Raw genomic sequence first — 27,967 nt, forward strand, 5'->3', positions numbered from 1 at the left:
AAAAGCAAGCACTGGTACCATCACTGAGCCTAAGCATGTGCTAAGCAGTAGCAAAGACACAGACCAAAGTTACCCCAAAGGCTTTGCATTTCATCTGACATTCGACAAACCACAGGTTCTCTCTCTTCCTGGAAAGGGAGAGGGAGGTGTCCCCCATTTTCACAGCGAGTGGGAGACATAACAACAACCTGCTGGTTTACGATGTTAAAAGTCCATGTTGTCACTTTTGTCAAGTTCTGTGTCTGAAGATCGGGTCTTCAGGCCCACAGCAAATGATCTTCCGGCCTTCCCGATGACACACAAGTCTCCTGCCGTGACACTGACCCTCGATCCGTCCATATCCAGAGCCCCAAGATCTTAGGCTTCCAAACACGATCGAAACTCTCAGGCCAAACCCTTGGCATATAGAATAACAGCCGGTCGTGGAACCTCGAGAATGGGTCCCATTCCCACAACGAACCGAAGCCTGCGTGTAACTCCAGGTCAGGGTCTTCAAAAGAACCCTGAAAGGGAAAAATGAAGATATTAAAGGCAGAAATAGAGCTGTTTTCAAAGGTGCATGCAAAGGAGTCACCCTTAGGCACCATTATCCCTCCTAAGCTCCTCCTCCTTCATTTGATGGGAAAATAATTTCAAACAAGAGGAAATCTGCAGATGCTGGAAATCTAACAACACACACAAAATGCTGAAGGAATTCAGCAGGCCAGGCAGCATCTATGAAAAAGAATACCGTCGACGTTTCGTGCCAAGACCCTTCAGCGGGACTGGAGTGAAAAGAATGAGCAGTAGAGTTAAAAGGTGGGGGGTGGGGAGGAAAAATAATTTCAAAGAGTCTTAGCCCGAAACATTGACTGTTCGTTTCCACAGATGCTGCCCGACCTGCTGAGTTCCTCCAGCGTGTTGTGCGTGTAGCTTTGACCCCAGCATCTGCAGAGTATTTTGTGTTTAGAAAAAATAATTTTTTGGGTTGCACAAAGGCTTTTTCATATCTTTTTCACAGTAATTGCTGAAATAAAATTAAGACTGTTGCCAGATTTAACAGGAATTTCTATCAACAGTTTAGCAGTCATGACTTCAACTTAATTATTTGGGTTGGAAGAAGAGAAGTATTGGTAATAACTTTTACCAGAGAGAGACTGATAATTGAGTCAAAAATGCAGAGCAGTTTCAGAATCTTGAGATAAGTAGCAAAGAATTATAGGAAGCAGCAGAGATGGCTGAGATAGTGATCGGTCTTGATGAGAAGTTCACTAAAACTTGGATTTGCCGTTTGAGGTGAACAATGTGAGGCAGCGATTAGTGTTAAGAAGTAACTGAGGAACAAAGTATTATCAAGGTTACTCTGGCCTTTTACCTCTTCTCATCTGCCTAACACCTCCCCGGGTCCCTTCTTCCTTCCTTTTTTCCCTATGGTCCACTCTCCTCTTCTATCAGTTTCCTTCCTCTCCAGGCCTTTATCTTCCCTATCAACCTGGCTTCATCTATTGTCTTCTACCTATCCTCTTTCCCTTTGCCCCAGCTTTTTATTCTGGTTGTCTTCCCCCTTTCATTCCAGTCCTGGAGAAGTGTCTCAGCCCGAAATGTTGACTGTTGATTCATTTCCATAGATGCTTCCTGACTTACTGAGTTCATCCAGCATTTTATGTGTGTTGCTTTGGATTTCCAGCATCTGCAGAATTTTTCATGGTTATCATTGTCCTATGCAGTGATACTGGAGTACCAGGCAGCATTAGTAGAAACAACAAAGTTCTACAGAACTTGATGCATTCCATCCAGAACAGATGATTGTTATCCTATATTTGCACTAATATGTGGCTTTAGACGTTTAAGAGCAGAATATTAATACCTTACTCAAAGAAATGACAGGGATGTGTGACAGTGAAGGTTCCAAAGAAAACAACCATTTTGAGAGCATTTTGAACAATTCTTCTTTGTTCCATTATGAGCGGATGAACAAAGGAAGTTCAAAGGTTAAATAGTTATGAATTAGAGCATGCAGTCATAAAAAATGGCAAGAATTCAGAAAGGAAACTTCAGGCCACAGGAAGATGTCAATGGACTAATTAAATGTGCTCAAAAGTTCCAAGTGGTTTTAAATCTAGAGGTCTATCAGGTGAAGATTCTGGGGAGGAGAAAAGAGATAACAACAGATACCTGCAACATTAGGATACTATGAAGTCCACAAATTCCTTAAGGACAAAATTGACAAAGGTGTTAAGAAGGTATGGAGAATAGTTATTAAAATCTTGCCAGGGCTGGAGGTTTATAGTTATGAGGAGGACCGATCAAACTAGGATTGTTTCCTTTAAAGCAAAGAAAAAATGAAAGGAGGTGTATTTATATAGATAGGATCTATTTGGCATGACAAAGAGATCTGTAACTTGGAGAGTGGAGGTGGAGGGGAGGGGTCATTGACTTAAAATCTTTGATAAAAGGATTCGAGAGGAGTTGAGGAAAGAATTATCTGACTCAATAAGTACCAAGAGTGCAGAACTGTTACCTAGAAAGGATGGTGAAGACAGAATTCTTTACCATATTTTAGAAAATACCCGGATGAGCACTTGAAGAGTCTTAAACTCGGGGCCACAGACTAAGCTCGGGAATTGGATTAACCTAAATTCCATTTTTAGCCAGCATGGAGACAATAGGTCAAACAATTTCCTTCTAAAAGCTATAAGTTCCTATTTTAAAGGGAAAAGATCCTCAGGAAGTGAGACAGAATTTGGGAGAAGTACAAGAGCAATGTGTGAGTATATGATGATAACCATAATGGAATTGAGAAGCCACAGGAGATTCTTGGAGAGGCTGTATAAATTAGTAGAGGGCTTTACATGGAAGAAATCCATTTAATGATTTCAATATTATTCACACAACCACACTCTTTAGAAATATATTGGAGTTTTTTTCAAGCTGATCTTCATTTAGTATTTAAAAGTTTCAAGATCAATACTTAATTCATTAGAAGTGGCTTTATTTATGAATTTTAGCACCCTCCCTCTTGAACTATATCTATTGTGCCTGAATGAAATCAGTTCTCTCATTTATTGCAAGAATATGAAACAAAATTAATATAGTAAATAATAAGAATGGTGGAGTGGGATAAATCACACCTCAATGAAGCATGAAATGTCAGTGCATAGATAGAATTCTAAATGTAAATAAGTTACTTATGTTTTATTATCATTCACAATTATGATAATTTAATTATATTCTACTCTACCAATCACAAAATAAGTGTAGTTGAGTATAAATGCACAAGTGGGAAATTGAGTACAAATATCATAATGTTTTTTGTTTGGGGGAGAAAAAGAAATTCAGGAAAACTATTGCTAAATTACTGATGTATGGAGATTTGCTAATACTGTATGTACAATGCCATTTTTCTCAATAAAACAGTGATTAATAATAGTTGTAACGTTCTCCTTCGGGTGTAACGAACGCCGAATTTAACGTCCGGATAAACCACAGCCAATGCAAACCAGATCGCAGTAAGATTAACCATTTACTGTTCACTCTTCACATTAACATATGGTGAAAACTGTTGATAAAACAATACAAGATTGATACAGTATTTGTTCCTTCCTTAATATCACATTTCAAGTGTAAATACTTGCAAAGGTGACTATAACTACATTACACTAAGGTGCAGTATACAGGGAGAGTTTACCTGCTCCATTTAAATACACTTCCATGCAAACTATCCGCGACTCTTTAACTAACGAAAGCATAAACATTATCTACCGTCGTTACTTCTAACAGGATCGGCATTAACATCTTAGTTCAATATATCGATTATCTATTAACTTACAGCGTTGCTCTCACTGTGATTTCTCATGCCTGCAAGATAACTTCTGCTCAGGTGAGCCTCGTGGAAAGCCCCCACCCTCGCGCTAATTTCAAACCGGTGTTTTCCCACAAGACGCGGCGAAACCGGATGTGACGTCATCGCATGCCGATATATTTTACATGCAATGAATATACTTTAAACACTTCTAATTCTAACTAGAAAATACTATTGAATGAATTACTAAGCGAAAATATTATAAACTAAATAACTGTCGTAAAGACAGCACACTCCCCGCTTGACCTTCGTAAGGTCACAATGAGCAGAGTACAAACTTAGTCTCTTAATCAGTCATTGGGTAGAAGTAGAATAACTTCTGTAACTGGCCTTTGGTAAATTTTCACATCGCCTTGGTCGGTAGTCTTCAATTCGATCTTCCTGACATGTCCATCCCCGCTAGGGAATGTAACAGTGATTCTGGCCGTTGGCCAGATTCCTGTGGGGTTCTGTCCACTTTTGTCTCTGTTGCAACAAAGGTAGATATTTTTGTCTCCAGCGAGGCCAGAACTGATTTGCCAGAGCCTGGACTTGTCTCCATTGCTTTGTGTACAAATCCTTGTCTGAAAAGTCTCCTGGTGGAGGAGGTGTTCCTGCTTTCTGCGTAAGGAGCGTTGATGGTGAAAGTATAAAGGGGTTTTCTGGGTCAGAAGACACAGGTAGGAATGATTGTGCGTTTATAATGGCTGTGACCTCTGCCATTAGGGTGCACAGTACCTCGTGGGCCAATCGGGTGTGTTGCTGCATCTCAGGTTTCCTTTTCCGGGTTTTCCGTAAGGACGTGAACTGTTTGACTGCCTGCTCCTTGTTATCTGGTGAGCGCTGGCATGGTTCTCTGATAGGCAATGGGGCAACCCCATTATTTGCTTCATCTCTGAAGACCTTGGTGTCTTTGGTTTTTAAAGAAATGGTATCTTGAGCTGATTGTGCAAGTTTGTTGTCATACTTCGTTTGAGCGAAGACTGACTGGCCCAGCGACTCGTCGCTTGCCTCGCGCTTGTTAACGCCTTGTTGTGCTTCCTTGATGCACGGGACACTCGGGCAGGGTTGAAAGGTTGAATTGCGGCCACTCTCTAGCACATTGGTCTTGAGTGTGTTAACCATCGGTTTGTGTACGTCTTCAGGGCACACCCTTCCTATCACCACCCAGCCTAGATCCAAGCGTTGTGCAAAGGGGGCGTCGTGTGGTCCATTGACCTGCTGCCTAACCTTGTGCACCCGGATAACATCTCTTCCTAATAGCAGGAGTATTTCCGCTTTCGGATCCAGTTCTGGGATGTGTTTGGCGATGTGGTGGAGATGCGGCTGGTGTAGCACCGCACTTGGTGTCGGGATCTCAGCGCGGTTATTCATGATTTCATTACACTCTAAGAGCGGAGGGAGACAGATGACGACTTTACCATCCAGGGACTCAATCTGGATGCCTTCTGCCTTCCTTCCTTGGGTTTCCATGTTGCCTGAGCAAGTTTTGAGGTAGTATGGGAACCGCTCACTCTCAATGTTGAACAATTTAAAGAACTCTGGACTGACTAGTGAACGATTGCTCTGATCGTCCAGAATCACATAGGCTTTGATGGCCTTGTCTTTGGCTCCTTTAGGGTACACCTCAGTGAGGCAGATCTCGGAACAAGAACGGCTTGACTGAGTTTGACCGCAAACTTCTGTACAGTTCGGGCTGACAATTGTTGTCCTGGAGTGAACCTCTCCCTCCCCACCGTCCTGTTGTGGGGGTGAAGGAGCGTTGTCAGTTCTTTCATTCTTGACTTCATCACGGAGCCGTGAGGGTAAATTTCCTTCCTCGTATGGATGTGATGCAATCGTGACTCTCTGAGGTTCCTCGTAGCTGGGGAAGTTATCGAATACGTATGGAGAGGGGAGACGAGCCTGCCAGTCTGTTTGAGATTGTACATAGTCGCTTGTGCGTTCCGGTCTGGTCCTTTCTAAAGTAGATCTTGCTTCGGTCAGATCACGCGACCCTTCAGCTTCTTCTGTGTACTCTGCTTCCGCCATGGCAGCTTCTCCTTCTCTTACTAGCTGCAGCACTTGCAACTCTGTTGATATTTTTGCCATTTCCAACTGGGTTTCGGCTTCTCTGGCGGCCTCTTCTCTTTGTCTGGCAGCCTCTTCGGCTTCTCTGGCGGCCCTTTCTTTCTGGATTACGGCTTCTCTGGCAGCCTCTTCTCTCTGTCTGGCGGCCCTTTCGGCTTCTCTGGCGGCCCTTTCTTTCTGGATTTCGACTTCTCTGGTGGCCAGTTTCATTTTCAAAACTGCTTCTTGTCTGGCGTAACGCAGTCGCACCTTGGCGGCTTCTGCCTTGGCTCTTGCCCGGGTGGACTTACTTGATGTCGGTTTACTGCCCTTGTCGCTGGGCGGCGTCGACTTGATGCTGGATTGAGCTGACATTGCAGCACTTGAAACACCTGATAATGCCGCTTTTTCACTGTAACGTTCTCCTTCGGGTGTAACGAACGCCGAATTTAACGTCCGGATAAACCACAGCCAATGCAAACCAGATCGCAGTAAGATTAACCATTTACTGTTCACTCTTCACATTAACATATGGTGAAAACTGTTGATAAAACAATACAAGATTGATACAGTATTTGTTCCTTCCTTAATATCACATTTCAAGTGTAAATACTTGCAAAGGTGACTATAACTACATTACACTAAGGTGCAGTATACAGGGAGAGTTTACCTGCTCCATTTAAATACACTTCCATGCAAACTATCCGTGACTCTTTAACTAACGAAAGCATAAACATTATCTACCGTCGTTACTTCTAACAGGATCGGCATTAACATCTTAGTTCAATATATCGATTATCTATTAACTTACAGCGTTGCTCTCACTGTGATTTCTCATGCCTGCAAGATAACTTCTGCTCAGGTGAGCCTCGTGGAAAGCCCCCACCCTCGTGCTAATTTCAAACCGGTGTTTTCCCACAAGACGCGGCGAAACCGGATGTGACGTCATCGCATGCCGATATATTTTACATGCAATGAATATACTTTAAACACTTCTAATTCTAACTAGAAAATACTATTGAATGAATTACCAAGCGAAAATATTATAAACTAAATAACTGTCGTAAAGACAGCACAATAGTAGCATCAGGAAAAAGCAAGCATTAACCATAGTCCAGTGAGTAAAAACTCGGGCTCTGAAGTAAATTTTCCATAGAAATGGCTCTTCCTGGTTTCAGACAAGTGTCTTGAGGCAAGATTATAGCCCAATCATATTTCTCAATAATGTGACTTTATTATTCTGACTTATGTACAAATGTGCAAATGATTTTAAATGATAGTTATACAAAATTTAAAAATGAAGTGAAATTAGAATCAAAATCTGAATCAGGTTTAATATCATTAGCATATGTCATGAAATTCATTGCTTTGCGGCAGCATCCCATGGCAATAAATAATTAAAAACTATAAATTACGATAAGAAATATGTTTTAACATTTTTAATGAAATAAGTAGCTCAAACAAAGAACAAAAAAAACGTAGTAATATGCGTTGTCCATTCAGAAATCTGACGGTGGAGTGGATGAAGCTCTTCCTAAAGCACTGAGTGTGTGTCTTCAGGCTCGTGTACTTCCTCTTTGATGGTAGCAATGAGAAGACGCGTGTCCTAGGTTATGTGGGTCCTTAATCATGGATGCCACCTTTTTTGATGCATTGCCTTTTGAAGATGCTGTGAGGCTGGTGGCCATGATGGATTTGGCTGTGTTTGCAAACTTTCTGCAGCTTTTTCCGATCCTGTGCAGTGGCCCCTCCGTGATGCAACCAGTTTGAATGCTGTCCATGGTACATCTGTAGAAATTTGCAGTCTTTTGTGTCATATGATGTCGCCACAAACTCCTGGTGAAACGTAGCCACTGTCATGCCTCCATTGTAATTGCATCAATATGCTGGGCCCACCTAGATCTTCAGAGATGTTGCCACCCAGAAACTTGAAGCTGCTCACTGTTTCCAATGTTGTTTCCTCAATGAGGACTGGTATGTGTTCCCTAATCTTCTCTTTCTTAAAGTCTACAATCAATTCCATAGTCTTCCTTGACATCAAGGTTGTTGTTACAACACCACTCAACCAGCTGATCTATCTCACTACTATACACTTCCTTAAAACCATCTGAAATTCTGCCAATAATAGTTGAGTCATCAGAAAATTTATAGATGATACGTGAGCTGTGCCTACCCACACTGTCATGGGTATAGAGAGAAAAGAGCAGTGAGCTAAACACGCATCCTTGAAGTGTGCCGGTATTGATTTTTTGCAAGATGGAGGTGCTATTTATGATCTGCGCTGACTGTGGTCTCCCAGTGAGGAAATGAAGAATCCAGTTGCAGAGGGAGGTACAGAGGCCCAGGTTTTGGAGCTTATTGACTAGTACTGATGGAATGATGGTGTTGAACAGTGACTGAGCTGTAGTCAACAAACAGCAGACTGACATAAGTATTGCTATTGTCCAGGTGATGCAAGGCCAAGTGCAGAGCCAGTGGGGTTGCATCCGCTGTAGATCTAGTGAGGCAATAGACAAACTGCAGCAGGCCTAGGTCTTTGCTCAGGCAGGATTTGAATCTGGACATGACCAACCTCTCTATGAATATGTATCAGAATCAGAATCATCAGAATCGGGTTTAATATCACCAGCATGTGACATGAAATTTGTTGAATTCATGGCAGTACTTCAATGCAATACATAATATAGAAGAAAAAATAAGATAATAAGAATAATAATTAATAAATAAATAAATTTTATTCAGTATACTTTATACACTATGCAAAAATAGTGAATAGACTAAAATCGTGCAAAAAACAGAAATCCTATATGTTTTTTAAAAAGTGAGGTAGTGTCCAAGGGTTCAATGCCCATTTAAGAATCAGATGGCAGATGAGAAGAAGCTGTTCCTGAATCGCTGAATATGTGCCTTCAGGCTTCTGTACTTCCTTCCTGATGGTAACAGTGAGAAAAGGACATGGCCTGGATTCTAGAGATCATTAATAATGGACACTGCCTTTCTGAGACACCGCTCCTTGAAGATGTCCTGGGTACTTTGTAGGCTAGTACCCAAGATGGAGCTGACTAAATTTACAACCCTCTGCAACTTCTTTTGGTCCTGTGCAGTAGACGCTCCATACCAGACAGTGATGCAGCCTATCAGAATGCTTGAACCTTGCCAGAAACTTGAAACTGCTCGCTCTCTCCAGTTCTGATTCCTCGATGAGGATTGGTATGTGTTCCTTTGTCTTACCCTTCTGGAGGTCCACAGTCAGTTCTTTCGTCATACTGATGTTGAGTGCCAGGTTGTTACTGCGGCACCACTCCACTATTTGGCATATCTCACTCCTGTACACCCTCTCATCACCATCTGAGATTCTACCAACAATGGTTGTATCGTCAGCAAATTTATAGATGGTATTTGAGCTATGCCTAGCCACACAGTACATGTGAGTGCTACTGGGCATAGTTATTGTGGCAGCTCACCCTGCTCTTCTTGGGCACTGGTATGATTGTCACCCTTTTAAACGAGATGGGAACCTCTGATTGAAGCAGTGAGAGATTGAAAATGTCCTTGAACACTCCGGACAGTTGGTTGGCACAGGTTTTCTCTGTCCTACCAGTTAGAATATCAGGGCCTGATGCCTTGTGAGAGTGCATCCTCTCAAAAGATGTGCTGATGTCATCCACTGAGTCACAGATTACAGGATCACCAGATGCTGCAGGGGTTCACATAGGTGTGGTTCTATTCTCCCCTTTCAAAGTTTGCATAAATAGCATTGAGCTTATCTGGAAGTGAAGCATCAGAGTCATTCACAATGTTAGATTTACCTTGTAGGGAGTAACAGCCTGCAAACCCTGCCAGAGCTGACGTTTATCCAATTATATCTCTAACTTCAATCAGAATTGTTTTTTTTCACTTGTAAAATAGCCTTACATAGATTGATCCTGGACTTCTTGTAGCTCTGGATCACTATCCTTGAACACCACAGATCTAACCCTCAGCAGACTACAAATCCCCTGGTCCATCCACAACTGAGTATTTGAGTATTCCTGTATCCTCTTGTTGAAACAATCGATATTACTGAAACAGCTTGTCTGAGTTTGCCTATAATATTATGTATCTCAAATTTTACAATTGTGACAACACTTCAGAAGCACTTCTTTGGGTGGGAAGCTCTTCAGAAGTTTTTAAAAAATGTAAGCCTTTGTTTCTTCAGTGTTTTGAGTCCAAGGGGAGTCAGATGCCCTCATCAACAAGGCAGATACCACGGGCATCTTAATCTCCAAAGTCTGTCCTCTCTGGGAACTGAAGCCAAGTTTCTAGATGCTACTTCATAGAACTTGATGGGAAACTACAGACCCACTTTAAAAATTCTATTTCACTTTAATGATTCTTATAAAGATATTTGAAATATGGATGCAGGCTGACAACATGGTGAAGGAATCTCCAAAAGTATGTCAACCAGACATGGGGAATAAAAAAAGTTTTTAGAATCCCAAAGTAAATCTTTACACAAAATCCATATAATCTCTGAGGAATTAAGTAGACAAGTAATCTTCCACTAGAACCCTTGACAAGGCAAATTGATTTCTACAAATTTAAATGGATGGAAAATGACTTGCATTTATATAGCATCTTTCAGAACCTCCGGAAATCCCAAAGCAATTTAGAGCAAATTATGTCCTTCTGATGTGCAGTTAGTTTTGGAATGTAAGATACCTAGCAGCTAATATTCAGCCCTGTGTACTTTTACAATCTACAGTGCAGTAATCACTGTTTTAATAATGATGTCTGAACAAAATGTGGGGTAAATGTTTTGTGACTTCTTCAGACAAGTGCTCTGGTTTTATTTTCATCTGAGGGAGCAGCAGGATCTTGGTATAATGTTTCATCTGAGTGATAGTACCTCTGCCAATGCATCGTTCCTTTGTAACCTAGCATTTTTCTGGATGTCAGGCTACTGCTAGAGGTAATGTAAAAGCTGATTTGAATGACAATATGAAGAGTGATTTACCTATCTACTTATGTAGATGTTAGAAATGTGGCGATATACTCAAGCAAGGAAAGCATGCACCACAATGCCCCAACAATTCTCATTCAAGAATCACAACAATGGAAGGACAAACTCGGTGAATACCCTGTCATAATTCTGTAGTTAAACGTTTTTAATGGTTGGATGTTTCTGTTGCTGATAGATAAATAAACTTTGTGTTTAGTGGCTCCTGACATGGGATAATGAATGAGAGTACATTTAGGTAAAAAATACTCTAGCTGCCTGTGATTTTCAGTTCATTAATTTTTGAAGGATCACACACTGCTAGAGGTGATGTTTGCCTTGCTGGAGTTCTGTGCAAAGATTTGATTCTGACCCTTCCTGCATCTGTATGCTTCTAAAACATTGCTACACACCACTTTCATACAGTTTTCCAAGAGTCATCCAATTAGAGCAAACCTGTTCTATGAAACAAAGTTAAAAAGGTGCAATAAAAGTTGTGAAAAGAGCTTATGTCACACTCGTGACAGGACTATGTTAGCACATAGCTAGAGTTCCTTAGTACAGCAGGCATTGTCAAAAGAAGTGAAGCTCGAGAGAATTACATTGTTTAATACTCCAAAAGCCTGTCCCACATACAGAAATCTGCTTGTCGTAGGTGTGCTTATTTGTCTGAGCTGTGGCTGCTTTAAGTGATCTTGGCTCCATAGGAAAAGAAAACTCCCCAGCCTTGTCAGTGTCAGATATAGTACAGTTTAGAGCACGTGGGTGGTCAAGATAAACATGCCACAAAATGTATGGACCCATTCAGACCACTTTAAGGTGCCAACTGTTGGTTCTGCAACATGAAGCAGGTTATAAATGCAACTTCAGCCGAAGTTCTTGAAACACCAACAAATTAAGAGGAATTTACCCAAGAATTTAAGACAAAACTGAGCAAGAATTTATGCATTCAGATTCCTGCAGATCCAGCAAGAGAAAAGGATTGTTATGATCTGAAGTATTTCCAGCCATTGATTTCATCCCTATTTCTGGAAACGTAACCAGCTTTTTCACAAACTTGGTATCATGACCTCATATTCATTAAACAGCCTGTTCTCACTTATGTAATATTGCCTCACTCACTTGGTCGCTGTCTCAGCCTACCTTCTGTTGAAATCTTCTGCCACTGGCCTAGATTATTCCAGTACAGGGCTGGCTCAGCTTCCTTTTCCTATGTTCTGTAAATCTGAGGTCAACTCTTTTGTTCCTCTTCTAATGAAGAAAAGAAAGATTAGCTTAATTTGTCATGCATGTTTACTGAAACATCAAAACATACAGTGAAATGTGTTGTTTGCATCAAAGACCAACACAGTCAGAGGATGTGCTGGGAGCAGCCATTACATCTATTTGGAATGTTTGAGGAAACCGGAGCACCCAGAGGAGACCAATGGGGAGAATATACAAACTCCTTACAAAGAGCAGCAGGAACTGATCTCCATTCGGTGATTGCTACACTACCATGCTACAATGAATAACGTATAGCAAATCCTGGTCATCCAATATCCCATTTAAACAACAGCCCAATTTTAAAAGTCTCATCTTGTTGTGTTGTCTTGTTCACTTCTGTCCCTGTGATTTCCTTTAATTCATAGCATACCATGATACCTACACTTCTCCAGTTTTCCAATTCTGACTTCTTTGGCCTTTAGTATAATCTCTCTTACGTTGCGGTTTGCTGGCCTAACCTGTGAAATTCCTTCCCAAAACTTCTCTTCCTTTCTTTCCTCTGTTAAGATGTCCTTTAAAACTAAGTTTTTAAAACTGCTATCTGCTCTAGTATCACCTGAGGTAGAAGGTATTAAATATTTAGTTTATGTTCCTGCAAATTTTGGAAAAATAGTTTTCAACTCAAGAGTAAGTTTGCATGCCAAGTTTTTGTAGAACATTACAGCACAGTGCAGGCCCTTCAGCCCATGATGTACTGCTGACCTTTTAACCTACTAGGTTATTGTGCATGGATCACAAAAGGTTGGTTTGCAGGTGCAGCAGGCTATTAAGAAGTCAAATGGAATGTTGGCCTTCATTGCTAATGGGATTGAATTTAAGAGCAGGGTACTGGTGAGGCCGCACCTGGACTATTGTGTGCAGTTCAGGTCTCCATACTTGAGGAAGGATATAGTTTTGGAGGCAGTGTAGAGGAGGTTCACCAGGTTGATTCCAGAGATGAGGGGGTTAGATGAAGAGAGATTGAGTTGCCTGGGACTGTATTCCCTGGAATTCAGAAGAATGAGAGGAGATCTTATAGAATCATAAATTATGATAGGATAGATAGGATAGAGGCAGGAAAGTTGTTTCTACCTGTAGGTGAGACTAGAACTAGGGGACATAACATCAAAATTTAGGGGAGTGGATGAGGAGGAACTGCTTTGCCCAGAGAGTGGTAAATCTGTGGAATTCTCTGCCCAATGATGCAATGGAGGCTACCTCAGTAAATATATTTAAGACAAGGTTAGATAGATCTTTACATAGTAGGGGAATTAAGGGTTATGGGGAAAAGGCAGATGGGTGGAGATGAGTCCATGGCCAGATCAACCATGATCTTATTGAATGGCGGAGCAGGCTTGATGGGCCGAATGGCCTACTCCTGCTCCTACTTCTAATGCCGTTATGTTCTTAAAAGCGTTAGGTCAATCTAACCCTTCTCTCCTACAAAGCGTTCCATTTTTCTATCATCAGGCAGAATAGTTTTTAATATCACCATGTAACCATCAGGTGTGAATCTCAAGATTCTACTTGGAATCAGAATGCACTTAAAATTATACACGCAACAGAAATAGGATTAAGCTCCTCTCCCCATGCCTGCTGCAATGTTCAATAGGATTGCCTAAGATCACTTGGTCTTTCAAAATTTCTGATTTATTATCACCTCAAAGATTCCTGCTCTTTCTAACTCATTTACTGATGCACTTGCAGACTTATCATTTTAATTACCACACCTTTGCAGTCTTGTATGTTGTTTGATAACTTCCCTGAAAAACACCTTTGTTTATTTTTTGGCTTGTCAAGTACATTATATAAATGAAAGCTTTTGGTATCTGTGCCTTGTAGGTAATATTTAAATATATGTCCTAATGAAGATCATGCAACCAAATGTCAACAGCATCAAATTTCCAGTCCCTACATGTGTCCCACAAACAAGCAACCACAGATTCTAATGCCTCCCAAGAAGCCAGATACTTGTGGCTTCCTATCTTACTGGCTCCATCAGTTGCAAATCCTGGTATGGTTTTCATTAATGAGTTTGACAGTGGAGCAGTGAATGACTCATGGCATGAATAAGCAGGAGCAGATGCAGGTAGATGGAGTGGTGCAGAGATATTGTTGCTTACAGCAGAGCTTGCAGCTTTCCATTGCTGAGCCAAAGATTAACACCTCACAAATCCTATATAGTTATGATCTAAATAGCCCCATTTTATATAACCATTTGAGGTATTCTCCAAGTTTTGTCAGTGACTCACGAGGAGTCCACTATCAATATCAATGCAGCTTCACAAAATTCACTTTTCAATAAATCTTCAGGCCTCAATCTCCAAATATTGTCTAATATTGTGTTAGGTAAATCAAAATATCTTGTGAGAAGGAAGGAACAAAATTGATTGTTATCAGTTCCCACATGCCTTCCCTCAGTTCCTTGCTAAATAGTCTGCTGGTTTTCTGTATTACTAGGTTAGAGCAGAGTTTACTCCCTTAACTGTTCATTTAAAATCTGCCATTTCCTCCCACAGAGTATACCTAATGCCAGTTGTATCTCCTTCTCACTTCTATAAAGGCTGTAATTCATGTCTTCGTCACATTGAGTCTTGACTTTTTCTGTGTCTTTGGATGTGGCCTTTGCACTTCCACTCATGATTCTAAATTTGTTGATCAGAATCTTGCTAAACCTCATTAACTCCGTGAGGTTCTTTGAATCCATTTAACAATAATTGACCTCCATGATTTTGTCCTATTTAATGTATATTTAAGAGCTTTGGGAATTTGTACTGAGGTAAGGAAGGCATATAAATGAAAGATGTTGTTGCCTTTGTTAAGGTGTAATATTGATGTAAGATATTATTATTGGCTGCTTCATCCAATAGGTCCCAGAGGGGTCATACCCCTTTTTTTTTGCTTAGACCCTGGTCTACTCCTTTATTGCTGTCTGTTTTGCTTCCAGTTCTTTCAAACTTCCTCTATTCTTCTTCCTCCTTATTTTTGAAAGAATTGCAAAAATATTTCAATCAGATTGTTTGTTTGGTCACTAACTCCCTTTTACCTCCTCTCCCCAACACAGTGCATACATTATTTGGTTAAATGCACTTCAAGACACTCAGATTATTTGCCTCAGAATTACTACTCCATTTGAATGAATTAGGGTTGATATACATTGACAAATTCAAATCATAACTTATTGTCAAACATCTTACAATATATTTCAGAAATCATATAATCAAGCATTGTAGGATGAAGAAAGCTACTGAATAATTAATTTAGTTAAGATACAATGGTATAAAGCCCCTATTATTTACTTTACCATTTAGCAGATTAAAATGTTTCAGTGAAAGAGAATTAATTTTCAAATACTGTTCACACCAGTCTACATCAAACTAATACATCTTTTTCTTTGCAGATACATATACCATATTCTTTATATCAGTATAAGCGGATCTTGCTAACTGAGATAGGTCTATTGATTGAAACACACACAACATGCTAGAGGAACTCAGCAGGTCAGGCAGCATCTATGGAAATAAATAAACGGTCAACATTTTGGACTGAGCCCCTTCTTCAGGACTGAAAATGAAGGGGGAAGACTGCAGAATAAAAAGGTGAAGGGAGAGGAAGGAGGATAGCTCAAAGGTGATAGGAAAGGCCAGGTGGGTTGGAAAGATAAAGGGCTGGAGAAGAAGGAGTTGGATTGTTTGTATTGATGCTGTGAATAACAGAGTAGAGAGAAGGAGACTGTGAATCTGTAATGAAGTTTTCTGCCAAGTTTAGAACTGCAGTACCGAGAAATAACTGCTTCAGAAAACTTGCTATTTTTCAATGAGTAGTGGAATGTGAAGGAAGTAGATGATAAGGCAGAGAGAATAAAAAGCATTAGACTAATGTATGACTGGTGTAATGGGTAGCTAATGGTCAATGTGGACTTAGTGGGCTGGAATATCTGTTTCTGTGTTTTATCTCTCTATGACTTTTGGAAGTTTAATTGTCCTGGGCTATGTTTATCACTGGCAGTTCTTCACCCATATTTGTTCCAGAATGGAGGATACATCAAGTGTCTGGAGTCACCCATAGACCAGATCTGGTAAGGCTGGCACTTTCCCTTCTCTCATATCTTTTAATAACATTTGGGTAATATTATGGTTACATTACTGACATTAGTTTCCTTGGTCCAGTCACGTAGACGCTATGGCAAAGAAAGGACACCAGCAACTCTACTTCCTCAGGAAGCTTAATGAAATTTGGCAGGCCCTCACTGACCTTCATCAGGTTTTATAGATGTGCCTTAGAATGTATTTGTATGAATGCTTCTTAGCTTGATACTGCAACTCCTCTGCCCAAGCCTGGAAGAAATTAGCAGAGAGCTATGAACACAGTTCAGTTCTTCATGAAAACCAGCCTACTCTGTCCACTCTTCTCACTGCCTTGGAAGAACAGTCAGAATCCCCACCTTGGTCATCTCATTTCTCTAGCCTTCCATCAGGCAGAAAATACAAAAGCATGAAACTCACACCACCTGGTTCAAGGACAGCTCCTATCCTGCTGTTATAAAAAACCATTGAACAGACTTTTATGATGAAGATAAACGGCTGACTTCACAAATCTACCTTGTCATAGCCATTATATTTTATTGTCTACCTGCATTACACTTTCTGCGTAACTGTAACACTATATTCTGCATGTTTTTATTGCTTTTCACTTGTACCACCGTGATGTACTTTTGATTTGAAATTACATTTAAAGATGGTTTGCAAAACTAAGTTTTACACTGTACCTCAGCGCATGTGACAATAATAAACCAATTCCAGTACATACGAGGAAATCTGCAGATGCTGGAAATTCAAACAACACACACAAAATGCTGGTGGAACACAGCAGGCCAGGCAACATCTATAAGGAGAAGCACTGTTGACGTTTCGGGCCGCGACCCTTCGTCAGGAATAACCGAAAGGAAAGATAGTGAGAGATTTGAAAGTAGTGGGGGGAGGGGGAAATGCAAAATGATAGGAGAAGACCAGAGGGGGTGTGATGAAGCTAAGAGCTGGAAAGGTGATTGGCGAAAGTGATACAGAGCTGGAGAAGGGAAAGGATCATGGGATGGGAGGCCTCAGGAGAAAGAAAGGTGGGGGGGGGGGAGCACCAGAGGGAGATGGAGAACAGACAAACAACTAATTATGTCAGGGATGGTGTAAGAAGGGGAGGAGGGGCATTAACAGAAGTTAGAGAAGTCAATGTTCATGCCATCAGGTTGGAGGCTACCCAGCCAGTATATAAGATGTTGTTCCTCCAACCTGATTTTGGATTCATTTTGGCAATAGAGGAGGCCATGGATAGACATATCAGAATGGGAATGGGACATGGAATTAAAATGTGTGGCCACTGGGAGATCCTGCTTTTTCTGGCGGACCGAGCATCGGTGTTTTCAGTACATTGTGCTTTCAATTTACATTCCTCCATTGCCATGGAATTCAAAGCAATGTCCCAAAATCAATGGTCTAGCAATCTGGTTAACTTTCCAGTGAACATACAAAACTAATTTTTTTTTTAGCAACACACAAAGTGGATGCAAGAGCTCAATGGGCCAGGCAGCAACTATGGTGGAAAACAAACAGTCGACTTGAAACATCAATTGTCCATTTCCCTCCATAGATGCTGCCTGACCTGCTGAATTCATCCAGCTCCACTGTGTGTCGCTCCAGATTTCCAGCAGTTGCAGTTTCTTTTATCTCCTCTTTTGCCTTGATTCCCCTATGTTTTATGAAATGACCTGCAATTTTTGTTGCTTAAAATGTGACACAATATTTGAAAATTGTTCATCCTCCTCTGGTAATACATTTGTGCAGAGAATTACGTGTGTTAACTTACTATCTTTCCATTTCCAAAGCCCATGATTGCTTACCCAAATGGGCCTTTAGAAGAAAAGTTCCAGATTAAGAGCGAAAAATCATCAAATGTTATTGATATGACAAGTTAAGAAGTTTGGGTGGATAATGCTGAGGACTATTTTTGATCTATGTGCTGAAGCATTACTGAAACAAAGTAAAGTCAATTCTGTTGTCTATTTGGCTGCACTGTAGTGTTCATGGACAAGCCAAATAGCGGAAGTGGGAAAAGTAACACAGGCAAGGAAAGTATAGGTAAGAAAAATATTGGGTGGAATGCACCAGGCAGTGTGTCAATGAGTTCATACAGCAATTACAGGGCAACATGCGTTAACAATTTAAAATGTGGTTGGATGTGATCTGGCAGGAAGAAACGTGGGGTTCAAATACCATTTACACTGGTTTGTTTCAAATCAACAGACTTCAAGCTTGTTAAATTAGCTTTGCAATCTGCCTGATCTTTCTCAAAGCCAAGATCTGAATTTGCCTGTTGCTAACATTTCCAGGAACAAAAATGAAATGACAAAAATAAAAAAACAATTGAAGAAATTAAAATTATCCCAGGAAAATATCATTTCTACTATTAAATGTTTACATTATTCTGTAGTGACATGTATTAAAGCAGTGATTCATAAAATTAGACAGGTTTTTATACTTTTATTTACATGTTTAGAAGACAGCACTGTATAATAAAAACACTTCTGGTTGCATCTGTCAATGACAATTTATGAGAATGGAAGGGCTTTTTTGTTTCAATTACATTGAACCTATTGACAAAGCCAGCGAGATGTGCTCAATGTAGGTGTCACTGGGGACGTCAGATTACTGTGTCACCCTGCTGGTGCTTAAATCTGGTTTTTGAACTTGGTCCAGTGCATTTACTTGGAATCTCAACCACTGTAGGAAGCAAAATACAGATATATAAATGTAGACTTTTGAATATGAATCAGGAAAGAATGATATTTGGGCCTAAAACTAATATATATTGGCTTGGATACTTTGGTTCAAAGACTACAGCCCCAGTGCAAATGCTGGTACAATGACTTCAAACTCAAAGGAGGGGGCGGGGAGCCAGGACTTAATTTCTTTCTCTGGCAGGTGCAGTGAAGCCGACTAAAACCAAAGAGACAAATGAGAACATATGATGAGTTACAGGCTAGTTTATGAACCAAATTCTCTATAGAGAGGGGGGCCAGAATCTGGCACAAGCTACTGTTGAAACTATTTATGAATTAAAGAAAATGGCTGCTTGTAAAATAAAATAATATTAATGAATAAGGAGTGTGAGCAACTAAGAACAAAGATTAGACTGGAGACTTATATGGAGGAAAGAAAGGAATGGAATTGTAATTTCTTTTAAACTACAGCATCCTTTGGTTCAATAATCTTTCATATTATTGTTGTAAACTTCCATATATATTGTGACACGTAAATATCCTGTGAGGAAATATGTTAAAGGATCAATAAGAATTTGCGATCTATCCAGAATGAACATTGTTGAACATGATTTATAGGCACACGAGTGAATCTGCAGATGCTGGAAATAAATAAAAACACAAAATGCTAGCAGAACTCAGCAGGCCAGACAGCATCTATGGGAGGAGGTAGTGACGACATTTCAGGCCGAAACCCTTCATCAGGAGTGAAGTAACATGGGATGGTCAGGGGTGGGGGGGAATAAGAAGTGGGGGGAGGGATGAAGTAGAGAGCTGGGAAGTGATAAGCTGGAGGGAAATGGGCTGGGGGAAGGTGGAGAATTATGGGAAATTAAAGAGAAAGGAAGGTAGGGCTGGGGGAGATTATTGTGAGGGGGGAGAAAAGAGAGAGAAAGAGAACCAGACTAAAATAATAGATAGGGATGGGGGTAGGCAGGGGTATCAACGGAGGTCTGTGAGTTGAATGTTCATGCCGGCAAGTAGGAGGCTACCTAGGCGGGAGATAAGGTATTGCTCCATCAACCTGTGTGTGGCCTCAATTTTAGTGATCCTCCGAATGTCCAAATCGGGAGGCTTGGAAACAAATCCTGAAGCCCGTTGCAGTTAGTTGGTTGCGGAGACACGCACCAAGGAAGGATACGTGACTAATTTTAGTGATTCTCCAAAGGTCCAAATCGGGAGGCTTGCAAACTATCTCTGGAGACAGCCTATCCACCGACGTCTACTACAAACCTACTAACTCCCACAGCTACCTAGACTATTCCTCCTCCCACCCTGTCTCCTGCAAAAATGCTACCCCTTTCTCTCAATTCCTCCGCCTCCGCCGCATCTGCTCTCAGGATGAGACCTTCCATTCTAGGACAAAGGAGATGTCTTCCTTTTTTAAAGAAAGGGGCTTCCCTTCATCTACTATCAACTCTGCCCTCCATCACGTCTCCCGTATTTCACGCACCTCTGCCCTCACCCCATCCCCCTACCAGCCCACCAGGGATAGAGTCCCCCTGGTCCTCACCTATCACCCTACCAGCCTACAGATCCAACGTATAATGCTCCGTAACTTCCACCACCTCCTACGTGATCCCACCACCAACCACATCTTCCCCTCCTCCCCACTCTCGGCTTTCCACAGGGATCGCTCCCTACGCGACTCCCTTGTCCATTCATCCATCCCCATCGACCTCCCTCCGGTCACTCATCCCTGCAAACGGAAGAAGTGCTACACCTGCCCCCACACTTCTTCCCTCACCACCATCCCAGGCCCCCGACAGTCCTTTCAGGTGAGGCACCACTTCACCTGCGAGTCAACTGGGGTGATATACTGTATCCGGTGCTCCCGATGTGGCCATTTATACATTGGGGAGACCCACCACAGACAGGGAGACCGTTTCGCCGAACACCGGCACTCAGTCCTCCAGCAGTGGCGGGATCTCCCTGTGGCCACACACTTCAATTCCACAGACCACTCCCACTCCGACATGTCTGTCCATGGCCTCCTCTACCGACAAGATGAAGCCACACGCAGGTTGATGGAGCAATACCTTATCTCCCGCCTAGGTAGCCTCCTACCTGTCGGCATGAACATTCAACTCACAGACCTCCGTTGATACCCCTGCCCCCCTTACCCCATCCCTATCTGTTATTTTAGTCTGGTTCTCTTTCTCTGTTTCCCCCCTCACTATAACCTCCCCCCAGTCCTACCTTTCTTTCTCTTTTATTTCCCATAATTCTCCACCTTCCCCGAGCCCATTTCCCTCCAACCTATCACCTCCTAGCTCTCTACTTCATCCCTCCCCCCACTTCTTATCCCCTCTCAGCCATCCCATGGTACTTCACTCCTGATGAAGGGTTTCGGCCGGAAACGTCGTCACTACCTCCTCACATAGATGCTGTCTGGCCTGCTGAGTTCTGCCAGCATTTTGTGTTTTTATTTTGAACATGATTTATCTTCATTTACTGTATATGTGAAGCATTAAACAAACAAGAATATGGTTCTATCACTCTGGTATTTTGTGGTATATTATTTAAAATGTGTTAATGTTATATTTGAAAAAAATTGTATTGAGCAAATATAGTCTAGTCTAAGCGAATGGCATCTTATTTTCTGGGTCATGGAAACTAAAATTTACTGATTAATGTACTTCACAAATGATCGTTTTATTGCTTTATTTTATTATCATAAAGTGACCTATGCCTTTCTCTCAAATCATTATTGTCTCTATTCATAGTCAAACAAGGAAAAGAGCTACGCCAGTATGATGTATAAGATAACTTTGTAATGAAGTAATTATGTTTTACACCACAGGTTGCATTTCATTGGCTAGACAAATATCACATTTTCAAATTAAAACCGAAAGCTTCAGATATTCTCTTTTGCGAATGTTTTGTTTTAGGAAACAAGAAAGGACCAGCGTTAAAACCACTCTGGATGTGATTTTTCCGGACATCAAGTCAGGTTATTGTGAAAGCTTTGTTGCTCCCCAACCCCCACTCCATCGTCCTTTGTAGTAAAAACTCAGTGGAAGGAAATGATCGCTGTTTACGGCCGTGCGCTCAAAATAAAACACAATCAACACGTCCAAACAGAAACATTGTTATCAACCGCACACATAGGGCAAAACAACTATTACGAAACAGAGACTATGACCACTGCAGAATGTGCTGATGACACCGTGTGAGTTTGCACAGTTCAGCTAATCGCTAGCTGCCGTTTGGTTGCAGACACTGAGGGCGATCGTATGTTTGTGTAAGTCCACACTCGCCGTATCCTGGCCACCGATTTCTTTTGATATGATTATCGCGCATTCGCCTTCAGCAGGCTTCCCGCATGATCTGTACTCGAGCAAACGTTTGCTCTGAAAATATTGTCTCTGATGTGTTATCTTACAAATCGGGTGGGGAAGGCACGAAGGGCAAGGGCAAATAGCGAAGAACAAGCGCGCACACATAAACAATGTTGTCAGAAAAACACCATATGACATCGGTTCACTTTCCACAAAAGCACCAACATTACACACCACAGCTAGCTGAGACGCACACCATCCACCAGACAGGCACCTAACTCATTACTCAGGTGATTGAAAACGTTCATACTTGATTCTCGGCATACTGAATTTGTAGATTTAAATCAGGGTATCCTTTGTGCTCTGATAGAATAGGCACCCAAGCAGGGTACCAAAAAAGGAGTAGCCACAATGAGATTGATCCCACTAGCAGTGAAAGGAGGGAGGTATCCTAAAAGAAACACGAGCAAAAAGATTTACATACATCAATAAACACATAGACATTTACAAAGACATGCACCAAATATAAATGCAAATCCATCTTAGTCCAATCCACCAATACACATGAAAGTCATCAGCCAGATAGAGGAACAGAAACGTACACCACAAAAATGATACAGCACCGACACCCGTGCAAAAGTAAAAAAAATGCATATACATATCAGGCACAAATATGATAAATGATGCATGCACAAAATAAATACCACAGCTCATACATCATTCAGAGACATAACAGGCACACATTTTCTATATGTATACACAAGGGAAGAAGTAACCTCCACAAATGTAAGCAGGCGTATTCACCATACAAACATGGACACACTTAATAAACATTGGCCCAAAGAAAGAAATATTGATAGAAATAAATAATCTGAAAGTAGTTCAGGCAACTTTATTTTAAGGGATCGCGTAGATTGTTTCTAACACTATAAGCTCTGCTGAATGGCACACCGACTTGGCCCACGAGATAACGCTTAACCTCTTTTTAAAATTCGATATCTTTTCTCACCAAAAACTATCTAAAATAATACAAATTAAAGAGACATTTCCTATGGACTCGGTTTCAAGGACTCATCGGATGCTCTCCATATTTATCGTTTTTTTTCTTTTTTCTCTTTTCGTATTTGCACAGTATGTGTTTTTTTACAGATTTGCTGCCGGTCCTTTTGGGGTGCGGTCTTTCATTAATCGATTCTATTGTGTTTCTTGTAATTGCTGTGATTGTCTGCATGAAAATGCATCTCAGGGTTGTATATGGTGACATGTATGTACTTCGATAATCAATCTACATTGAACCTAGACTTTGCACACAGTTCCTCCTCCTTACAACAAGAGCACATTTAAATTAGGAATGCCAAAGTGCTAAGAGTTGTAATTTAGGGTCAACAAAAAATACCATAGAGGGAAATAGTCCCATTACAAAGTAAAATGTACGCTTCCAGGCATTGTGGATTCAAACTAGTTCCAATGAGTAGTCATTTCATAATGTGCTTACTTATAATAAATAGTGACTCGTAATGGTGATGTTCAACATTTAAAACTAAAATATTCAGGAAAAATTGGGTGATGCATTGTTTTCATTGTGGCATTAGTGCGGAGGGCAGTTAATAAAAACATCATTGATAATTATAAACACAAGATACTCTGCAGATGCTTGAAATTCAGTTACACACACACACACAAAATACCAGAGGAATTCAGCGGGTCGGGCAGCATCTGTTGGAGAGGAATAAACAACCGATGTTTCCAGCCGAGATCCTTCATCAGGATCATCTGTAATCTGGATTTTCTGGATGAATAAGGGAAATAATCAAAAATGATTTGGGGAAAGACAGTTTGCTGTAGCTTTAAAAAGGTGTGATTATATACCATCTTGATGGAGGATGCATTTATTATGAATTTAAATACCATGACCTAAATCTTCTGGATGAATAGAGAAACAGATTCAAATGTCTGCTGCTTTGTACTGAAGTGTTTTGGGCTTAATCATTGTAACCCTTTGTTTTATGCAGTGGTTGGCGGACTAAATACTTGGAACTGGTTCAGCTGGGTGCTGGTTCAAGCTCTGTTGGCTGCCGGAGGCTGTGACGAGAGAAGGGTGAAAGTAGCTGTTTTTTCTGGCTGTGTTGGCTAAACGCTCTACTGCTGGGAGTTGAACGCTCCAGTGCTGGCTCTGCTGGAAGCTCCTTTCACACACACAGACTAACTTGACTCTTGTGCTGCAAGCTCAGCTCTCTCTCTCTCTCTCTCTCTCTCTCTCGCACACACAGATGCGAAAATGCACAGCCAATGGCTGGGCTGAGTTTCATAAAAGCTGCGCTCTGAGTGGCTGCAGGGCGAATAGCTGTGAAACAAAGGAGCAGGGAGAGAGAGAGAGAGAGAGAGCGAGAGAGAGAGAGAGAAAGAGAAATGCACAGCAAATACATATACACATACACTGTGAGGACAAGTCAGTACAACCCAGCCAAACAGTGAGGACAAGCCAGTGCACCCAGTTAAACACATAGGCATACTGAGGGCTAGGCAAAGCACCCAACCAAACACACCGATAGTCACACAGGCACGAGGGGGAGCAAGCCAAGCAAAATACACCGCCAGAGAAGGACACAGGCAGTCACACCAGTGCAAGATCAGATTTAAAAACAAAACAAAAAAAATATGCATTTCATTTCACACGAAGACCAGGGCAAAATCGAACCAGTACTGATCGTAAGTATATTATACAATAATCTTTGATAAAGTTTTATCAATCACACCAGAGATCGCATTTTGGCAAGAGAATTCTCTTTTCATTTTACTCACCCTCCAGAGTTTTTATTTTTGAATAAGATTGAGCTATGATGGAATAGAAATTAGTTTTGATTCACTTTGCTGATTTAAAAGTTATATCCCGTGCTATTTCCCTATTTATTTTACGATCACGATTAAAATAGTGAAATAAATAAAAAAAATCTTCGATTTTCGTGTTTGGTTCCTCGGGAAATTAATCGTGCTAACTTGAGCCTGTAAATAGCGACAAGTTTTGCTGAAGTTGACTTTAATAAGCAGTTACGACTGTCGATCACGGACGCTTCCCCCTCCCGTTTAATTGCTGATATGAAAGGGGCACGCAGCGCTTTCTAAAGATTTGTGCTTATTCTGACCAAGTCGATAACAGCCCCCTAAGAGATTTTTTTTCGCCCCTATTCAAAACTGCAGACCCCCCCCTCTTTTTTTCCTCTAAGGCAAGATCAGTTTTCTGATACGCTTGTCACCGATTTTTGTTCTCACGTCAAGCTACAGGGAATCTTGGATTCACGTGATTGAAGCTCGAACTGTAACAAAATAGCTGCTTTTAGATGGTTGGTTGTTGCAACCTCCCCCTTCAAATCCATCAACAATTCATTACAGCTTTTAGCTCTAAACGCCAGCTAATTAAACTGTGTAGCTCCTAATCCGAGTACAAGATGACAGAAAATGGTAAGCAGACAATCGTCAACATTTGCAGCAAACCGGTCCTAGTTGTATATTTTTCCCCATTCCTCCTCCACTCCCTCTCCCTTCCCCCATCCCTCAGGTCCTTGCTTTGTTGTATTTGAAACTGTCGATTATGAAATTACCACTTGATTGACTGGCGTCGTTTCCCTCGCTTAATTTGTGTGTTTGACACTGTTTTGAGAGACGATGGTGCCACGTCCGGACAGAATGTGTAATCCAGTCCAGGTTTCTGCTATTTTTTTCCCTTCACTAATTTATCCCAGGGTTAGCATATTCTGTCTTGTTTCAACCGGACGCCTGTAGATTTTTTCCCTTTTTTTTCTTCCCCCTCTCTCTTTATGGCATAATTATTTACTGATCACGAAAGTGTGCGGTTAAAATGGAATCTGAAGTTTAAAAACTTTTTAATGTTTTTTTTGGATCCGTGCACAATTCTTGCAATTAAATTTATATTCCCATGCAGTTTTTATGCTGTTAGTCTCGACGCGTGTGTGGACTTTTAAGATATATTTCGTTTGCTGGGAAAAAGGGACGAATCCGTTCTGTGTGCCAGGAGAAAGAGGAGGAGGGAAAAGAAGTGAAACATTTATTTGGCGAGGAGGTGGAAAACGTTTCTTCTATTTCGTGTTACTCAGATATGAGCATAAGTTGTACAGGATGTATGATGTATGGCGAAATGTTGCAGATTTGCGTGTGGAGGGGTGGGGGCTACTAATGCGGGGAAGAGATGTTTAAATGAATGATTTAAAGGTAAGAGTTGCAGCTACCCATGATGCATGCTCTTCAGACTTTGAATGGCTACACTGATCTTTGTCAAATAACCTCATTTGCGGTCACTGGGGCCACCTTGGTGCAGAGCTGATGGAGCGCGAACGAGTGGCGATACATTTCAGCAATTTTTAAACGCGTCTCTTTTGCACTATGATAACTTCCTCATATGTTAGTTTTTCGCAAGGAAGATTTCAGCTCCGAGTTTTGCTATTGCTGTCGACTACCATTTGGGTCGGTATGAAATTACAAAGGTCAACAGGGGAAATGCGACTCGAAAGATCTACATTTTTTTAGAAAAGCATGTAATTGGATTTTTAAAATTAAAATATTGGGAAGTTCAAACCAGACCTACATGCAGAAGGATTTTTTAATAGAAGAAAAATGTTGGTCGTACCCAACAACCGATTTATTAGTCTTATCTTTTTACAGGAAGTAATTTATTCGTGTATGTGGATCGTGTGACTCGAAAGTAAGGGGAATATAGATATAAATATATAAAATAAACATTTGAAAGGGGTGAAACACGTGGCGGAGAAGCGAATGTCCTCCCAGATCCAAAGCAGTGAAGTTCATCCAATTTTTATCCAAGAGATCTCATCTTCAGGATGTCAGTGAACAGTTCCATTGCTACTGGTAAATGTGTTGATTCAAACGCGGTTGATACTTACGACAGTGGCGATGACTGGGAAATTGGAGTGGGAAATCTGATCATCGATTTGGAGGCCGATTTGGAGAAAGACAGGCAGAAATTGGAAATGAATAATTCGAGCAGCAATAACAACACCATTGCAACCAACACCACCAAGGACTGCGGGGGTTTGGCTCCAAGTGGTGCTAGTGCAGCAGCAGCTGCAGCCCTTTCCGATAGCCTCAAATTCACCTCCTCTTCCGTCCAGCCTCCCCAAGGAAATTCCCACAAGGAGACTGGCAAATCCAAAGTGAAAAGAAGCAAAACTTCCAAGGATGCTAATAAATCTCTCTCCTCTGCCTCACTGTATGGGATTCCTGAAATTAGCAGTGCTGGCAAGAGGCAGGAAGTTCAAGGGCGCCCTGGAGAGGTTTCTGGCATGAATTCAGCCCTAGGTCAAACAGTTAGCAGCAGCAACAACAGTGGTTGCAATAATATTAATAATAACAATAACTGCAACAACACAATTGGCAATTGCACTAAAAACAAAGAAGAGAAACCGGGCAAGGGCTCGGGCAGGGGAGGCTCTAAACGGGATAAAGAGGGTGGCAGATCTCGCAAGGATAACACTAAACACGATGTGGGGGTGCACCCGGTACCGGGCCAGCCCCCCATGTCGGTAGCGGGCTCAGCCGCCGCGCACCTCTTTAATTTCGGCCCCAAGGGCGGCAGCAGCTCACTGCAGTGCGGCGGAGGCGTCGGAGAGCCCTCGCCCCGGGTCCAGGACATCAAAACTACTCTGGAGCCGGGGATCCTCAGCAGCCCTATCGTGGCCAAGAAAGAGGATGCAGAAAATGACGGAGACGCTGCCCGACCCATCAAGAAACTGAAAACCGAAAAGGTAACC

General features: G+C 41.4%; 2 protein-coding genes across 15 annotated transcripts in view; one reads left to right on the plus strand and one right to left on the minus strand.

Annotated features, from left to right (window-relative positions):
* Nucleotides 1-27,229, minus strand: LOC132394036 (uncharacterized). 5 transcript variants are annotated; one of them, XM_059969681.1, is made up of 5 exons: nt 24,987-25,319; nt 22,419-22,635; nt 11,991-12,098; nt 3,809-6,410; nt 1-503 (listed from the first exon to the last, which is right to left on the minus strand). In XM_059969681.1, exon 4 carries the CDS (start codon nt 6,242-6,244, stop codon nt 4,241-4,243), a length of 2,004 nt encoding a protein of 667 aa, XP_059825664.1. In that variant the 5' UTR covers nt 6,245-6,410; nt 11,991-12,098; nt 22,419-22,635; nt 24,987-25,319; the 3' UTR covers nt 1-503; nt 3,809-4,240. The 5 variants fall into 5 exon arrangements, 3 of the variants coding, with proteins under 3 accessions (XP_059825664.1, XP_059825665.1, XP_059825666.1); XM_059969682.1 differs by lacking the exon at nt 22,419-22,635; XR_009512147.1 differs by lacking the exons at nt 3,809-6,410; nt 22,419-22,635; nt 24,987-25,319 and adding an exon at nt 27,101-27,229.
* Nucleotides 22,132-27,967, plus strand: part of znf608 (zinc finger protein 608) — a 91,479-nt gene continuing 85,643 nt past the window's right edge. Inside the window, exons 1-2 of one of the 10 annotated variants that reach the window (XM_059969680.1) lie at nt 22,132-22,147; nt 24,197-24,282. Coding sequence is in view for 9 of the 10 variants with exons in the window: in XM_059969675.1 (XP_059825658.1) it covers nt 27,038-27,961 (924 nt within the window). In the remaining variant the exon portion in view is untranslated. Of the gene's footprint in view, nt 22,148-24,196; nt 24,283-24,378; nt 24,894-25,501; nt 25,644-25,832; nt 25,887-26,462; nt 27,962-27,967 lie in introns of those variants that run through there. The other 9 variants (XM_059969675.1, XM_059969674.1, XM_059969673.1 and 6 more) reach the window with 9 other exon arrangements.

Source organism: Hypanus sabinus, chromosome 5 (assembly GCF_030144855.1).
Source record: "Hypanus sabinus isolate sHypSab1 chromosome 5, sHypSab1.hap1, whole genome shotgun sequence".
Classification (NCBI taxonomy): domain Eukaryota; kingdom Metazoa; phylum Chordata; class Chondrichthyes; order Myliobatiformes; family Dasyatidae; genus Hypanus; species Hypanus sabinus.

Excerpts from the sequence above, each read along its gene's own strand:
- LOC132394036 (XM_059969682.1), bottom strand. The coding sequence starts at position 6,244 with ATGTCAGCTCAATCCAGCATCAAGTCGACGCCGCCCAGCGACAAGGGC.